The following is a 15,779-nucleotide window of genomic DNA, read 5'->3' as shown; positions in this document are numbered from 1 at the left end:
CCATGGGCAGGGACATTTCCCACTGGTCCAGTTGCTCCAGTGTGGCCACGAGCACTTCCAGGGATGTGACACGGGCTCAGCCAGCAGCCTGTGCTCGCAGCCAGCCTGGAGCGACAGGCTCTGGAGTTGTGGCCTCGAGGGAGCCAGGGGGATGTGGCTGTGAGGAACTCGAGTCGTGCTCACAGCGGGGTCCTCCAGCCGGCTCCCGCCTGCCGCTGGAGCAGCCGCTTCCCAAGTCCCTCCTCCCGGGCTCGGTGGCCGTGGAGCCCGAGCCGAGGGGCCCCACTGCGGAGCAGGGCTGGCACCTGAGCAGAGGGACGTGGGAAGGGGGGTGCAGAGCCCTTTTTCCGTGGCTGCCATCCTCCAGGACATGGTGACAGCTTCTCCTCCTTCTCCTTTCCCTGTCTGGTGTGCTCAGTGCCTTTTATCCGGGATTCCGGACCCGGCGCCCCTCAGCAATGCATCCTCTCCAGGTACACAAACTCCTGACCTTTGTGGGGCTCCACAGCCCGAGCCACGTGTACGGGGCTGCGCTGGGATCGCCAGCACGGCGCTCCAGGGACTCCCAGGCCTGCCTTGGCCTGGGCTCGGGCTCCAGACGGATCTGGCTCCTCCACCCCTGGGGTGAGCACTGGCTACTTCCCTTCCTCCCAGGAGGAGGAGGAGGATGGGATTGTGTGCGAGTGTCCGTTCCAGCTCTGGCAGAGCAGCCGGGCTCCTCTGGAGCCGGCGTCCCCAGGAGGGGCTCTGGCCTCGGGGCTCGGCGTTTTATGGGGCTGCGGAGAGGACGCAGCTGGCTGCAGTCGTGACACACACACCTCAGCGGCGGCCAGGGCCAGGCCACCCCTCCCTCTTCCCACCAGCGCCGACCAGGGAAGGGCTGGATACGGGCTGGGAGCTGGAGCCTGGCAGCCCTCGGGGGGCTCCGGCACCCCCAGGCTCAGCTGCGCCCGCGCCGCCTCTCCCATGACTCCCCCTGGGGCTGGGGAGCTTCGCCCAGGGATGGCAGGGAAGATGACAGGGGTGTTCCCTCGCACCCGGCGGGCTCGGGGCGGTCTCCCAGCGTCCTTCCCGCTCCTCCGGCTTCCTTCCCGGCACATGGCACGGCGCCCTCGCCCAGGCAGCGGCGCGGGGAGACAGACGGCCACAGCTGGGCTCTTGCTGCCAGCCCGGCAGGAGGGGACACGCCGAGCCGGATGGCTGCTCCGTGCCCCTGCCTGCGCCCCAGGGGTGTCCCCAAGGAGCCGGGCGCTGCCGGAGCCTCCCAGCCCGCGCCTCGCGGGCGGTTTGGGGCTAAAGCCGGGATTTCTGGGTCTGCTCGCCCCCCGTCTCTCCCTCCTCCGGCTGTCGGCCGCAAAGGTCAGCAGTGGGAGGCCGGGCTGGCCCTGGCGCCGGCCGGGGGACCCGCGGCCGCGGGGTGGGACGGAGGTGAGCTCAGCTGCCCGGTGACGTGGCCCCGAGGGCAGGGCGGGCACGGCCTCACCCACGCAGAGCCGCTGCGGGCACCGGGCGAGGAGGAGGAGGAAGAACAGGATGCGGAGATGAGGCTTCCCAGCGGCTTGACCTGCCTGTGCCCTGTGCCCGCTTCGTCCTGGGGCGGGGGCTCCGTCCTGGCACCGCTGGCTGGCACGGGGAGAGGGGCTTGGGAAAGCCGGGAGCCGCGTCCGCCGGGCCACGTTTCCCTCCTCCTCCTCCTCTCCTGTCTCAGGTGTTGGCCCAGCGGGAGCCGTGGCAGCTGGAAAACTCCCCAGACCCAACCGCAGCGCTGGGTTTTGGGGAGGGGAGCAGGCAGCGAGGGGCAGCCCCACCGCCTCGGCAAGCTGGAGACCCCCGGGGACGGGCCGGCGGCTTTTCCCAACTGCTCCAGCGCTGCTGGCGGGATCTGCTGGCTCGGGGGGGAAACCAGATACCCTGTCCCGCGGCTGGGGGGGCGAGGGGGCCGGCCCCACGCTGAGCGGATCCCCCCAGACACTCTGCCGGGGAACCGGGCCGGGGCTCCGTCCATCCGTGCGTCGTTTGGGCAGCTCAGTCTGACACCTCCGGATCCTCAGGGCTGTGGAGTATCCCCCATTCACCCGGGGGACGGGACCCAGAGCCCCCCTCGCCACCCGTGACATGCCTGTTGGGCGCTTCCTCATGGATTCGACACCAAATCCGCACTTCCCAAGCCATAAATCAGCCAGCACCGCGCCCGCGTGTGGTTTATCCCTACGGGGGGTCGCCAAACTGCTGCTAATGACTTCAGCACCCAGTGTCCCGCTGGATTTGGGGAAAGAGGGTCCCGCTGTGCTCCGAGCAGGCCCCCCGTGTCCAGGAGGGCTCGGACCTGGCCAGGGCCGGGGTCTGGAGTGGAAGCGAATCCGCCTGTTACCTCCCGGCCCTTCCCGGCGCTCCCAGCGCCTTTGTTTTAAACAAAGCTGTTTTTGGGGGGAGCCAGGACGTTCCCCTCCCCGCCGAGAGAGCCCCCGCGGCAGCACCCACTCATGGATGAGGGCCACGAGGGGAAGGGACGAGGGGCTCTGGCTGTCGGGTCGCCCCCCTCCCCTCCGGCAGCGGCTCCGCTTGGCCCTGGGGGTCTCCCCACGCCCCCCAATCCACCCCACTCGCGCCGGGTGGGCTGCGGGGAACGCCGCGGTCATTGCCAAGGGCCCCGCGGGCGCCGGGACGGGGCTCGTCCTAACGGGGGAGGAAAATCGAGAAGGAAGCGGCGCTGGCACCCGGAGGAGAAGGGCTGGGGGGGGGTCCTTCCCCGTCCCCGCGTGGACGGGGGGCGCCGGGAGAAGCGAAGCCCTCCCTCGGGGCTGAGGGTCCCCCCGGGGCTGAGCCGCCGCCGCCGCCGCCGATCCGAGGGGCTCCGGTCGTGCCGCCGGGACCCCGCCGCGCTCCCCCCGCTCCGCCGCTCACCTGCCGCCGTCCCGGCGGGGCAGCGCCCGCTGCGCTGCGGGTCCCCAAGCCGGGGGGGGGTCCGCGGCCCCCGGACCCCCTCTCTCGGCCGGAGGGGAGGGGGCTGGCCGTGCCAGCGAAGAGCCGAGGACCCCCCACCCTCCCCGCCCCGCCGCCACCCTCCCGCACCGGCCGGCCCCATCCCTCCGCCGCTCCTCCCCGCTGCCCCGGGGGGGGAAGGAAGGGGGGGCAGGCTGGCACCCCACGCCCCCCACGCCCCCCCCCCCCCCCCCGGCCCCGGCCCCGCCAGAGGAGCCGCTCGGCCGCACCTCGCACCGTCCCCCCCCCCGTCCTCCCCTCCCCGGACCCCCCCCTCCGTCCCGTCCCCCCCGTGCCCCCCCCGGGACCGGGCTCTCGGCTCTGTGCGCGGGGAGGAGGAGAGGCGAGAGGGCTCGGAGCGGCAAATGGGAGCCGCAGTCCCGGGCCGGTGTGCGGGACCGCTGCCTGCCCGCCCGGGGACCCCAGAGCACGCACCCAGAGCCCCGGCCCCGCGCCCGTCCCGCATGGAGCTGAGAGCAGGTAGGAGACCCCCCCCGCCGAGCGGCACCGGCCCCGCACCGGCCCCGCACCGGCCCCGCCGCTGCCACTTTAACAAAAGCCGGGCGGGAGCCAGAAGCGCACGGGGGGCGCAGCGAGGGAGAAAGCGGGGGGTCCCCCCCTTCCTACCCGGCCAGCGGCACCCCGGGGGAGCCCCCTCTTCCCTTCCCTCCCCTCCGCCTTCCGCAGCACCGGGGCTCAGCTCCAGCCTCCCCACCTCTGCCCGGTGCCGGGACCCCGGGGATGGGGAAATGGGGGATAAAGCCGTGGCGGGGGGGAGAGCGAGGGAATGAATGGAGCCCGCTCTTGTGTACAATTGCATCAAATACATTCTTGAAAGCAACCTGGTTCTGCTTAACACTTGAATTGGGAAAAAAAAAAGAGGAAAGAAGGGAGGCAGCAGCTTGGAGAGGGTGGATGCGAGCTCCAGTTTTTTTTTTCCTTCTTTTTGTTTTTTTTTTTTTATTTTTTTTATTTTTTTTTATTCCTGCATTCCTGGACCCCAATCAAAAGAGCAAATCAAGGGAGGTGGAAGGGGGGAACGGCGGCGAGCGAGGCAGCCGGAGCACGGTGCGAACCCTCCACACCCCAAAAACCCACCCAACCCGCCCCGGTTCTTTTCTTTTCTTTTTTTTTTTTTTTCCACCTAACACCCGAGCGAGCCCAAACCAAAACAAATAGAGACCGAGGGAAGGAAAAAAAAAAAAAAAAAAAAAAAAAAAAAAAAAAAAAAAAAAAAGCCAGAAACCAACCCAAAAAGAAAAAACCACCACCCAACCCTGAGCGCGAGCGAAGCAGCGAGCCAGGGCTGAGGCGAGCGGGCGGGCTCGGGGCGCCGAGCAAGAGCCGAGCCCCCCCAAAATCCCCCTGCACCCCGACTATGCTAAATGTAACCGGGGAGCTCTCAGGTAAGCCAGCGGCGCTGGGCGCGGGGCGGGGGGCTGCCCCAACTCCCCTGCCTGCATCTGCCGGGAGTTTTTCCCCCCTTTCCAAACCGACTGCTGATTTTAATTTGACGTGATTAAAACGTCTGTCTGGCTTTGGGATTGATTTAAGACTTTCCCCTCTCTAGGTTGGGTTGTTGTTCTTTTTTTTTTTTTTTTTCCCCCTCTTTCTCTCGTTCCCTCTTTTCCATGCATGTTTGTGATTACCAGGGAGGGAACCGCCGCTGAGCACGGAGAATTAAACCCCGGGACTGACAGAGGGGAGGAAAAGGAAAGTCGGTGGGATTTATGGGGGGCAGGAAAAGTTAGTTATCCTGCCCGGGGCTGGATTTCGGCGCTTGACACCGAACGCCGCCGCTAGATCAGGCGAGATTGCTGCGGGACACAGCAGCGGGATTTTGGGGTGCTGGGGAGGGGACGGGTTTGTTCCCCCTGCCCCAGCGGCCACCGGCACCCCCGGGGCTGTTGGGGGGCCGGGCCGGCCTGGCGGCACACGGGGATCGGGGAAAATGCTGGAAAACACCCTTAAAAGGTCAAAGTGTGGGCTCCGCCAGGCTCCCCGGGGTCCCGGGCGGCGGGACCGGGGCCGGGGCCGGGGCAGCACGAGGCCGGCGCCGGGTTCGGGTCCAGCTCCCGCGGTGCCGGCGGTGACGCAGGACGGGCAAAGCGGGGCGAGCGCCGGGGAACCGGAAAAGCGAGGCCGGGATCCCCAGCGGCTCCATCGCCCTCCCTCGCCCCTTCCTCTCCCCCTTCCCGCTGCCGCCGATCCCGGCAGACGTGGCCGAACCGGTGGCACAGCCGGTGCCGAGGCCTGCGGGGACGGGCGGGGAAGGGGACGCCGAGGAGGGGCCGCACGGCTGCAGCTCGGCTGCCACAACCCCGCTCCCTGTTTTGGGACATCCCCACCCGTGGGCTGCCCAGGTGGTGTCCCTGGCGGGGCTCGGGGGCTCTCGGCATCCGCGGTGTCCCCGTGCCTATTTAGCAGGCGGCGCGAGAGCACGGTGGCGGCCGCACATCTGGGCTGCATTAGGCGCAGGCTCCGCGGGGAAATGCGGAGGGCTCTGCTTACAGGGCCGCGCTGGGGGGAGATTTATGCCCTGCTAAGTGGCACCGAGCCCCATAAATCATGCCCCCCCGCCCCCCTCCCCGAGGAGGCAGCGCTTATGTCCCTGTGCCACTGTCCCAGCGTCCCGGCAGGCTCACGGGGATGCACTCCTGGATGGGGTATCCGGGATATCTGGGAAGCAGCTGGCCCAGCAGTGTTGTGGCTGCGTGTGGCACGTGGCCTGTGGGTGACAGAGGCGTCCCGGGCTTCACCAGGGTGCTGTGGGGACATCAGGGCACGGCTGTGCCCGCCAGAGCTGCCGGTCCCACACTGACCCAGCCAGGCAGTGTCCCCGTGGCGGGCGATGCCAGCGGTGGCAGCGGGGCTGGAGGTGCCAGGGTGTGTCACCCACGGCTCTGTGGTGCCACACGGGCTGGCACCGGGGGTCCCCTGCCCTGCTGGAGAGCGGCCAGCCTGGCTCTGTGCCTGTGAACCCCTGGAATGGTGCTGGGGGAGCTGTTGGGCTGCGTGGCTCCGTGACCTGCGCCAGGAGCGGCGGGAAGGGTTCGAGGTGCCTCTCGTGGCTCCTGGGTGCGGGGTGTGCGTGCAGGGCAGCGGGGTCTGGTTGGGATTAGGGGCCTGCGCCCCCCTCGCCGGCGGGGGTGTTTCCATTGTGCCGCTGGCTGGAGCTGGAGCCGGAGCCGGATGGGAAATCCAGGCCCAGCTAATTACGGCCTCGCTGGAGTCTCCCGTGCGCGGCCGCATTTATAAACACATGGAGGAGACAGGATGTAAACACTCAGCGCCGCGAGCACAGGCACGGCCGGGACTGGGGGGACGCAGGGCCACGCGCCCCCCACGCCACCACCCTCTCCTGGCACGGTGGCTTCGCCGTGGGGTGGATGGGATGAGATGGGATAGGATGGGGTGGATGGGATGCAATAGAATGGGATGGATGGGATGGGGAGCCCACTGTGGTGGCTGTGGGCGCTGTCGGGGAGCAAGGGCACACATGTTCTTCCTGTTGGAGCTCAGGGAATGCTGTGTCCATGATATCCGGGTGTGGAATGTGAGCATCCTCGTGCCCCCACCGTGCTGGCTCCACAGGGCTGCTGCTATGCCATGGTGTCACCTCCCCAGACACAGTGGAGTTAAATGCCAGCAGTGTGGGGACACAGAGGCATCTGTCCATGAGCCCTTGAGTGTCACCCACTCCAAGCCCCTTGGAGCTGCCGGCCACTTTGGACTGGGAAACGCCCCATGGAGGGTTAAGTGTTGCCAGTTGGTGGCCGGGACAGTGGCTGAGGCAGTGGGGACAGGGCTGCTTTGTCCTCAGTGCCACAGTCATGCCTGGCCACAGCGAGACCTCCCGTGCTGGCCCCAGGAATGGGGCTGCGGGGTGGGATGAGGCTCTGCTCGCCGCTGGACGCCGGCCCATCAGATAGGGCAGCTCCCGCCGCAGCGTCGGGGGCCGGCTCAGCTCCGTCCGCTGCCAGGGGCTCCGGGGCCAGGGGGTCTCCCCTTCCCGGCTGCCACCCCCGCCACCAGAGTTTCGGGAAAGCGGCTCTGGGAGGGCTGCGGTCGCTCGGCCCTTGGTGGCTCTGCCCACAGCATGCCCAGGGAACAGCTCACCAGCTCCGTGGCCGAATTCCCGCCTCGGCCACTGGCCAGGAGGTCTGGCCAGCAATGCTGCCTGTGCCACTGGCCGGGTGGCAGGCCAGGGGTCCCGGGTGTCACCTCAAAAGCGGGTGAGCCACGTCCCCGCTGCCACGTGTGCGAGGGGCACCACCGGTGTGTCCGGTGTGGGTGTCCCAGGGTGCTGCTGGCGGAGCCAGAGGGTGCCCGCTCCCATGGCCCCCCATCACCCCGGCTCCTCGGGCGTCCCCAGGGCCCAGCGGGTGACCCCGGACAGGCACGCCATGAGCTGCTTACGTGGGCTGGGAGCATCCTGGCCGTTCTCCAGGGCCGGTTTTGAAACCCTCGGGCTCTTCCTCTCCAACGTCACCGGGATCCAGCTGTGCCGGCTGGATCCTCCCTCCTCCACTGTCTGTGCCAGTGGGTGCCCGGCGCCAGCCACTGGGACAGGGGTGGGCAAGGGACAGCGGGGGCACCCGCTATGGCTGGGCCATTATCACCCCTCTGCTGTGGTCACCGTCAATGCTGTGCCATGGTCACTGTCACTGCTGTGCCACTGTCATCATCACTGCTGTGCCACAGTCACTGTCACTGCTGTGTCATGGCCACCATCATTACTGTGCCAGTGTCACTGTCACTGCTGTGTCATGTGTGTCATGGTTACTGTCAGTGCTGTGCCAGGGTCACTGTCGTCACTGCGTCATGGTCACCACTACCTAGTGCCATCCATTCTGTGCATCCCACCATTCCCATCCCTCAGACACTCACCTCCATCATCCTCATCCTCACCCTCATGCCCCGGCCACCTGCCCGGGAGACACCATGGCTTCATCCCAATCCCACATCCCTGCCATCCCCCCCCCATCCCGCTCCCTGGCTGTGTTTGGTTTGGCCCTGGCCAGGCCGGGGCGGGTGTAAATCCCGCCTGGAAAGCGGAGCCGGCGGCGGGCGAGGGTCCGGCCAAAGCAAACACCGGGAAGGGGGGGTGTGTGTGGTGTGAGTCACCGCAGCCCCCCCGCCAGCCCCCCCCGGCCCACGCTCGCACGCACGCGGGGCCGGCCACCCGCTCCACGCGCTGGGACGCACCGGAACGCGGGCAAGCGGCGGCACGTGCCCACCGCGGGGCACCGGGCGAGCCGGGGCCAGCCGTGGCTGCCACCCACCGGCACGGGGGGCACGGGGGCATGTGGAGTCACATGGGGTGTCACAGCACGGTGTGGTGTGTGCCTGGCGTGTCACGCGTGGATGGCACGCATCAGCGTGTCCCCCCCTTCGTGGGGTGTGTGCGCAGGACGTAGCACGCTTGCCTGGCGTGTCCTGTGCGTGCCACACGTGTCACACGCCCGTGTGGTAGGTGACACACCGGTGTGGTGTCTCATGCGTGTGGTGCATCACACACGTGCACGGTGCCACACGTGCACGGTGCCTGTGCGATGCACACACACAAAGCGTATCCCAGGTGTGTCCTGGACGTTTCCCAGGTGTCACCAGTGTCCTGCACACCCACTGGGCACTCGCATCCCCCACAGCGAGCCTTGCAGTTTGCAGGACACCCACGGCGGTGGGGCTGTTGTGGCCGGAGCCGGGGTGTCCCCGAGGACCTTCGTGCGTCACCGGCAGCCGGTGACGGGGAGCGGTGACGCGCGGGGGCACGGGGGGCTGCCCGCAGCAGGAGCCCCGCGGTGCCGAGCCGTGCCAGCGGCCGGTCTTTCCCGGGAGGCGCTGCCGGGAAGGCCGGCTGTGGCCAGCCGGGGGTGCCAGCTGGCCGGCGTGTCCTGGCCGCGGGCCGTGACCTTTCCACAGCCGCCGGCCGGCGGGCCGCGGTCCCGGGCCGCCCTGACGTCAGGCCGATGACGGGGACCCCGCCGGCGCTTTCCGGTGCCTCCGCAAAGGTCACCCCGCGCCCCGGCCGCTCCTCGGAGCCGCGTCCCACCCCCCCACCGCTTTCCCGGTGGCCCCCCGGCGGGGGTCCCCGCTGGGTGCCCGGCCCGCTGCGGCGTTGGCGGTGCCCAAATATATCCCAGGCGTGTGTCCCGGCGGGAATGCCGCGGGCGCGCTGCTCCAGACCATATAAAGGATTGTTGGTGCAGCCGCGGGCGGGAGCGCTCCGAGGGGAGCCGGGGGGTCACCGCACTGAGGTGGGGGGTCCCTGCTGCTCCAAGGGGGGTGCTGAGGTGAGACGGCCCCCACCCTCCTCACCTCCGTGCCTCAGTTTCCCCGCGCTCAGACGGGTGACACAGGGATACTCCGCAGGCTCAGCGCCGCACGCACAGAGTCGGAGTGTCCCTGTCACCCCCCCTGAGGTGCCGTGTGTCCCCCGCAGGTGACTCTTGGGGGATCTTCACCTTCCTGTGCGCCGCGCTTTGCAACCTGCCGGCGCTGCCGGCGCTGAACTGCTCCGAGGAGCTGGGCGCCGGCCAGTCCATCCAGCAGACCTACGACCTGACCCGCTACCTGGAGCACCAGCTCCGCACCCTCGCCGGCACCTACGTGAGTCCTCATCTACCCCCCGGGATATCCACCCCGTGCCCAGCTGCTCCCACGCCGGAGGTCACGGAAATGCCTCATCGCCCCCGGGGCGCAGGGCGGCTCCCGGGCACCCTCCCCTCGGCCCATGATTCCGTCATGGGCGCGGGCATCCGCCTCTCCCTCCCCGCCGGCGTCGCCGACTCACCCGGAGGTTCCCCGTCCCTGCCCTGACGTGCCCTCGGCGGTGCCGGCACGTTGGGTGCCAAGCGGTGACGGTGGCACTGCCTGGGGTGTGCTGGGCATGTCCGGCCTGGGGACAGTGGGGGCACGGTGGGAAGGGGGACGTGGTAAGCGAAGGGAGAGCTGGGATGGGGGGGATGTGTGGGGACAGGGTGGACGTGAAGACCTGACCCCGCTGGCACCCCCCTTCCCTTCCAGCTGAACTACCTGGGTCCCCCCTTCAATGAGCCCGACTTCAACCCTCCGCGGCTGGCGCGGGCCGAGCGGGTGCCCAGCGCCACGGTGGACCTGGACCTGTGGCGGGGCCTGACGGACAACGCCCGCCTGGCCGCCAACTACCGGGCCTACAGCCGCCTGCTCTGCTACCTGCGTGTGCTGGACGGGCAGGTGGGCACGGCCGAGCTGCGCCACCGCCTCGCCCACTTCTGCGCCAGCCTCCAGGGGCTGGTGCTCAGCATCGGCGGCGTCATGTCCTCGCTGGGGTACCCGCTGCCCGCCGGCCCCGCCGCGCCCCCCACGCCCCCCGGCGTGCCCGCGGCCCCCAATGACTTCCTGAAGAAGATGGATGATTTCTGGCTGCTGAAGGAGCTGCAGACCTGGCTCTGGCGCTCGGCCAAGGACTTCAACCGCCTCAAGAAGAAGGTGCCGCCTGCTGTGGTCACCCTGCGGCTGGAGGCGAGGGGGTTCTGAGCCCACAGTGCCGCCGCAGCCATGCAGGTCCCCTCTTCCACCACCAGTGTGCCTTGAGAAATGGGGCTCCTGACCCCCAAACCACCCCACAACCTCATCACCTGGCAGTGCCTTGAAAGATGGGGCTCCTGACCCCAAGTGCCACCACAGCCACCCCGTGTCCCCTCTCCATCACCAGTGTGCTTTGAGAAATAGGGTTCCTAACCCCCAAGTGCCACCACAGCCACCTCACAATCCCACTCCCATCACCGTGCCTTAAGTGAGGGGCTCCTGACCCCATGTACCACCCACCACAGCCATGCCACATCCCCTCTGTCACCACACTCTGCTGTAAGGGATGGGTCTCCTGACCCCAAGTGCCACCAAAGCCGCTCCACGTCCCCTCTCCGCCACCAGTGTCCCTTCAAAACTGTGTCTCCTGACCCCAGAGTGCTGCCAAAGCCGCTCCACATCCTCATCATCACCCGGCTGTGCCTTAAGGGGTGGAGTTCCTGACCCCAAAGTGCTACCACAGTCACCCTGCAGCCCCTCTGCCACCACGTTGTGTCTTAAGGGACAGGTGTCCTGACTTCCAAGTGCCCCGCCAGGGTGTCCCCAACCTCCAGGGTGCCTGTCCCCCTTCCTAAAATCTCCGGAGTGGGTGCAAACCCTGCCCATCCCAAAAAGGACCAACGCCCTCTGAGTGTAGGAATAAGCCCCGCCCCAGCCAGCAGCAAGCCCCGCCCCGGAGCAGTAGGCTCCGCCCCGGATGGCAATAAGCCCCGCCCACTCGCGTGTGCAGCAAGCCCCGCCTCCTCCCCGCAGCCGGCCACGCCCCTTTATCCAAGCCCCGCCTCCCCCACGGTTGCCCATGGATGCAGAGGTGGGGCCATGGGGCGCGGCCGGGGCGTGGCCGCTGTCCCGGTGCGTCTATGAGTGTTTATTTATTGGAGATGTTTATTTATTGGGGTATTTATTGCAGAAGATCTATTCTTGTATGAACGAATAAAAGCCTTTCTCCAGCGCCCTGCCCCACCCGGCGCCACACCCCGGTGGGGACCGGAGGGAACGGCTCCAAACCCGGAGCTCCGTGTGGAATTTGGAATGTTTCCCCCTGTGCCTTCAGTAGGGAGCAGAGGGAACGACTCCAAACTGAGCTCAGTGTGGGAATCGGGGTGTCCCCGAGGACAGGCACCCTCCATCTTGGCACGCCCTCCCCGGGCACTACTTTGGGGTGCCCAGGATCATGTAGAAGGTCCCGGGCTGGGGCAGGAAGCCGCTGGCTTGCAGGGCACGCAGCGAGGCCGTGTTGTGGGGCCGTACGGCGCCGTAGACGGGGAAGCCGCGGGCGTGCAGCTCCCGGCCTATGGCGGCCACCACGACCCCGGTGAGGCCGTGGCCGCGCCAGGCGGGCACCGTGTAGCCGTGTCGCAGGCAGCCCTGCCCGTCCAGCAGGCTCCAGCACACCGGGCGGCCCCGCGGGCCCAGCAGGCAGGCGGAGGGCAGCGTCCGCACCAGCCCCAGCAGGAACGCCTGGCTGCGGGCATTGCCCCCCAGGGCCCACGTGGCGTTGAGCAGCGGGACGTGGGAGGGGGACACGGGCGCCAGGCGCAGGCCCGGGGGCATCCTGCAACGGGGCATGGAGGAGGGGGGCATGCTGAACCCTGTTCCCAGCCGGGATGGCAGATGGGATGGGATTGGGAACCCTGGTGCCACCCAGAGATGGAATCTGGGGCCCTTGTTTCCCCTAGGGATGGGATTGGGTACGCCCCTGTGCCACCCAGGGGTGTGCCCAGTGAACCCACTCAAGTCACCCAGTGATCCCTGTCCCACTCAGGGAAGTGCTCAGAAACCCCTGTGCCACCCAGGGGTGTGCTCAGTGATCCCACTCATGCCACCCTGTGCCACTCAGGGATATGCTCGGAAACCCCTGTGCCACCAAGGGATGTGACTATGACCCCCCTGTGCTACCCAGAAATGTGACAGGTCTCCATGTGCCACCCAGGGACGTGACTGGCCCCCCAGTGCCCATGTCCCCCAGTGCCCCATGTCCCTCAGTGCCCCATGTCCCCCAGTGCCCCTCACTCACTGCCTGCGGGGCTGGGGGGGCTCGGGGCTAATCAACGCCCGGTGCTGGATCGTCTCCACCTTCAGCCCCCTGGCACTGGCCACCTCCCGTACGGCCTCGTCCAGCCCATCCTGCATCCCTGGAACCCTCTGTCAGCTGGACAGGGGACCCAGACAGTGGGTAGGGGAGCCCTGTGTCCCCCCCAGTGCCATCCTTACCCATAATCTGGAAGGCCCGTGCCCGGGTCACCGCCTCCGTGCCCCTCAGCAGTGCCTGCAGGGCTCCCTTGTCCCGGTAGAACACAGCCAGCTGGTTGGTGTAGTAGTCCCTGGGGTCCCTGTGCTCCTGGAAGGGACATGGGGCTGAGAGTGGCACCCTGATTCCCAGCCCCCCGGTGTGTGGGGTGCTGCTGCCAGGACAGGGACACCCGGGGCAGCACCTCTGGGCGCAGGCGGGTCAGGACAATGCCGAAATGGGGCCAGGAGTCCACCAGCACCTCGTGGGAGGCTGGGTTCCCCCTGGCCACCGTCATCACAGTCCCCAGGACCTGCAGGACAGGGTCCTTGTCACCAGCAGGGCAGGGGAGAGGGGACAGAGGGGTGCCCAGAGTCCCCGGGGTCCCCTCACCAGCAGGGGAGAGGGGACAGAGGGATCAGCAACACCGACAGGGCAAGGGTGAGGGGACAAAGGGGCCCCCAGGGACTCTGTCACCAGCAGGACAGGGCAGAGGGGACAGAGGGGTCAGAGGGGTCCCTGTCACCGGCAGAGTGGTGGGCAGGCTCTTCCGCAGGGCCTCCTCCAGGAGCTGCAGCTGGGCTGGGCACCTCAGGATCTGCATGGCTCTGTGACCGTGGGGCAGGCAGTGACACCGAGGATCCGTGGGGCGCTGGTGGCACTGGGGCAGTGTCCCTGACCCGTCCCCAGGCGGCCACAGGGCTGGCCCAGTGCCCAGTGCCCAGCAGGATGGACCCTGCCCGCTGCCCCCCAAGGCAGGGGGCACTCGCTGGCCCGTGACAGCTGGTGTTAACCATTGTCACCGAGTGCCACACAGTCTCCAGACTCCCACTCCAAGGCCCTCTGGGACCCACAGACTCAGGATTGTTGCAGGGTGAGTGCTGGAGGAGCTGGGGACCATGGGGAAAGGGATAGGGACAGGGGCCACGCCTGGTGGTCCTGTCCCCCTGTTATCGAGGGTCTCTCAGCAGGACCATGCAGATCCTGACGCACCCAGCCCAGCTGCAGCGCCTGGAGGGGATCCTGAGGAAGAGCCTGCCCCTCGCCCTGCCGGTGATGGGGCCCCCTGTGTCACCAGGGACCCTTTTGTCACCCTGTCCCCCACACCTGCCCCCCTCCCCCTAGCTCTGACCCCACATCTGCCCCCATGTCCCCCATATCTAGCTCCCATCCCTGACCCCCATCTGTCCCCTCCTTGTCCCCCACTGCTGACCCCCCCTCTCCCCCAGGTTTTCGGGGCAGTACTGAACATCAACCGGGGCAACCCTGGCCAGTTCGAGGTGCTGGTGGACAAATGGCCCGAATTCGGTGCTGTGCTGGCCCGGCCCAGCGGAGAGGTAGCCAGCGGGGACACGGGGCACAGTAGAGGGGGGCGGTGACACGGTGCCCTGGCACGTGGCAGGTGTGCTCAGAGCAACCGTGGGTGCCCCCAGGTGCCAGTGAACGATGGCTACTGGAACACACAGGCAGCGTTTTACCGGGACCTGGGGGCGTACCGGGCGCTGCTGGAGACCCCCGGGTGCCTGCGCTGGGATGTCGCCTTCACCCTCATCGGTGGCCTGGGGACACCGGGGTCCTGGGGGGCACTGGGCATGCTGTGAGGGGTGCCGGGCAGCACTGGGAGCGTGGGACACTGGGGAGAGCTGTTGGAGGCAGGGAGGAACTGGGAGGCACTGGTGGAGGGTATTGGAGGTGCTGGGCGACACTGGGGATGGGTGTTTGGGTGCTGGGGAGCACTGGAGGCACGGCTTGGTGTGCTGGGGTGGGGTTTGACGGGTGATGTCAGTGGGAAGTGGTGGGGCGGGATTTAGGGATGCCGGGGAGCACCGTTGTTGGATTTGGGGGTGCTGGGGTGCACCGGGGAATTGCACTGCTGGGGACCCTGGGAGCAGGGTCTTAGGGGGCACTGGAGTTGGACTTGGAGGTGCTGGGGGCACTGGGGAGTACTGTGGTTGTACTTGGGGGAGCTGGGAGCAGGATTTGGGTACTGGGAACACCGGAAGCAGGGATTTGGGTGCAGGAAATAGAGACTGGGGTTGCAGGTAGCTCCTGGGGACACTGAGGAGGACACTGGGGTCACATAGAGGGGCTGGGGACAGGGATGGTGGGGTGTAGGGGGAGCAGGACCCCCTGACATCCCCATCCCCAGGGCTACAGGATGGGGTGACCACGGTGTCCCAGGACCTGGCGGGGAGGAAGGGCGTGGAGCTGGACATCGTCGAGTACTACTCCTACTGGCACCCTGACCCCAGCACCATGCCGGAGCCCCGGTGAGAGGCCCCCACCCCTGTCCCCACATGGGGACACCCCTGAGCCCCCCACTGACCCTCGCCTCCCCCAGGCCGGCCCCCGGGGTGCGGGTGGGCTCCCTGCAGCCCTCGCACGTGGACCTGCTCAACAACACGTGGCCCTACGGGGGGAACGCCCGCAGCCGGCGCTACCTGGCCGAGATTTTGGGGCGCTTCCCGCAAGTGTGCCTGCAGGATGGCAGCGGGGAGCCCGTCGCCTGGGTGCTGACGGATCATTTCGGGACGGGCACCCACAGCTACACCCTGCCCGAGCAGCGGCGGCGCGGCCACATGCAGGTGGCACTGACGGTGGCGGCGCAGCGGGCGCAGGCCCGCGGGTTCCCCACGTTTGGGTACACGGCGCTGGGCAACCGGCCCATGCAGCAGCTGCAGGAGCTGCTGGGCCACCAGCGCCTGCCTGGGGTCTGCTGCTACATCCTGCACAATCCCAGCCTGGACAGGGACGGGCCCTGAGGCCCTGCTGTCCCCTCTCCACGCCGGAGAAAAGCCAACCTCAAATTAAAGAGCGGTGTGGAGTCTCTGATGGTTTCTGTGGGGTTTTGTGTCCCCCCAGCACTGACTGTTGCAGCGGTGACACGGCTTGGTGGCTCACGTGTCACCACTGAGGGAAACAGCGGGGTCCCCTGGGAGTCACCCCGTCCCAGGGCACGCATCTCAGTTATTCTCAGTTTCCCAAGGGAGGGCTG

The 15,779-nt window shown here is 67.9% G+C and overlaps 3 protein-coding genes across 5 annotated transcripts; 2 read left to right on the top strand and 1 right to left on the bottom strand.

Moving 5' to 3' along the window:
* The first annotated feature begins 3,330 nt into the window (after positions 1-3,330).
* Positions 3,331-11,507, top strand: CLCF1 (cardiotrophin like cytokine factor 1). 2 transcript variants are annotated; one of them, XM_048306823.1, is made up of 3 exons: positions 3,331-3,462; positions 9,428-9,594; positions 10,012-11,507. In XM_048306823.1, exons 1-3 carry the CDS (start codon positions 3,348-3,350, stop codon positions 10,501-10,503), a joined length of 774 nt encoding a protein of 257 aa, XP_048162780.1. In that variant the 5' UTR covers positions 3,331-3,347; the 3' UTR covers positions 10,504-11,507. The 2 variants fall into 2 exon arrangements, with proteins under 2 accessions (XP_048162780.1, XP_048162781.1); XM_048306824.1 differs by lacking the exon at positions 3,331-3,462 and adding an exon at positions 4,240-4,388.
* A 52-nt stretch (positions 11,508-11,559) lies between these two features.
* LOC125327371 (glycine N-acyltransferase-like protein 3) lies at positions 11,560-13,453 on the bottom strand. Its single transcript, XM_048306816.1, has 5 exons — positions 13,311-13,453; positions 12,990-13,097; positions 12,769-12,895; positions 12,572-12,689; positions 11,560-12,109 (listed from the first exon to the last, which is right to left on the bottom strand). Exons 1-5 carry the CDS (start codon positions 13,386-13,388, stop codon positions 11,707-11,709), a joined length of 834 nt encoding a protein of 277 aa, XP_048162773.1. The 5' UTR covers positions 13,389-13,453; the 3' UTR covers positions 11,560-11,706.
* LOC125327367 (glycine N-acyltransferase-like protein 3) lies at positions 13,344-15,613 on the top strand. Of its 2 annotated transcripts, none has more exons than XM_048306812.1 (6): positions 13,344-13,658; positions 13,753-13,837; positions 14,014-14,121; positions 14,218-14,338; positions 14,934-15,054; positions 15,126-15,613. In XM_048306812.1, the coding sequence occupies exons 2-6, from the start codon at positions 13,760-13,762 to the stop codon at positions 15,544-15,546; spliced, it is 849 nt and encodes a 282-aa protein (XP_048162769.1). In that variant the 5' UTR covers positions 13,344-13,658; positions 13,753-13,759; the 3' UTR covers positions 15,547-15,613. The 2 variants fall into 2 exon arrangements, with proteins under 2 accessions (XP_048162769.1, XP_048162767.1); XM_048306810.1 differs by having other exon boundaries at positions 13,346-13,658; positions 13,756-13,837.
* The last annotated feature ends 166 nt before the right edge of the window (positions 15,614-15,779 follow it).

The sequence above is a fragment of the Corvus hawaiiensis genome, chromosome 6 (assembly GCF_020740725.1).
Source record: "Corvus hawaiiensis isolate bCorHaw1 chromosome 6, bCorHaw1.pri.cur, whole genome shotgun sequence".
NCBI classification, from domain to species: domain Eukaryota; kingdom Metazoa; phylum Chordata; class Aves; order Passeriformes; family Corvidae; genus Corvus; species Corvus hawaiiensis.
This window is presented reverse-complemented; position numbering and strand designations above follow the sequence as displayed.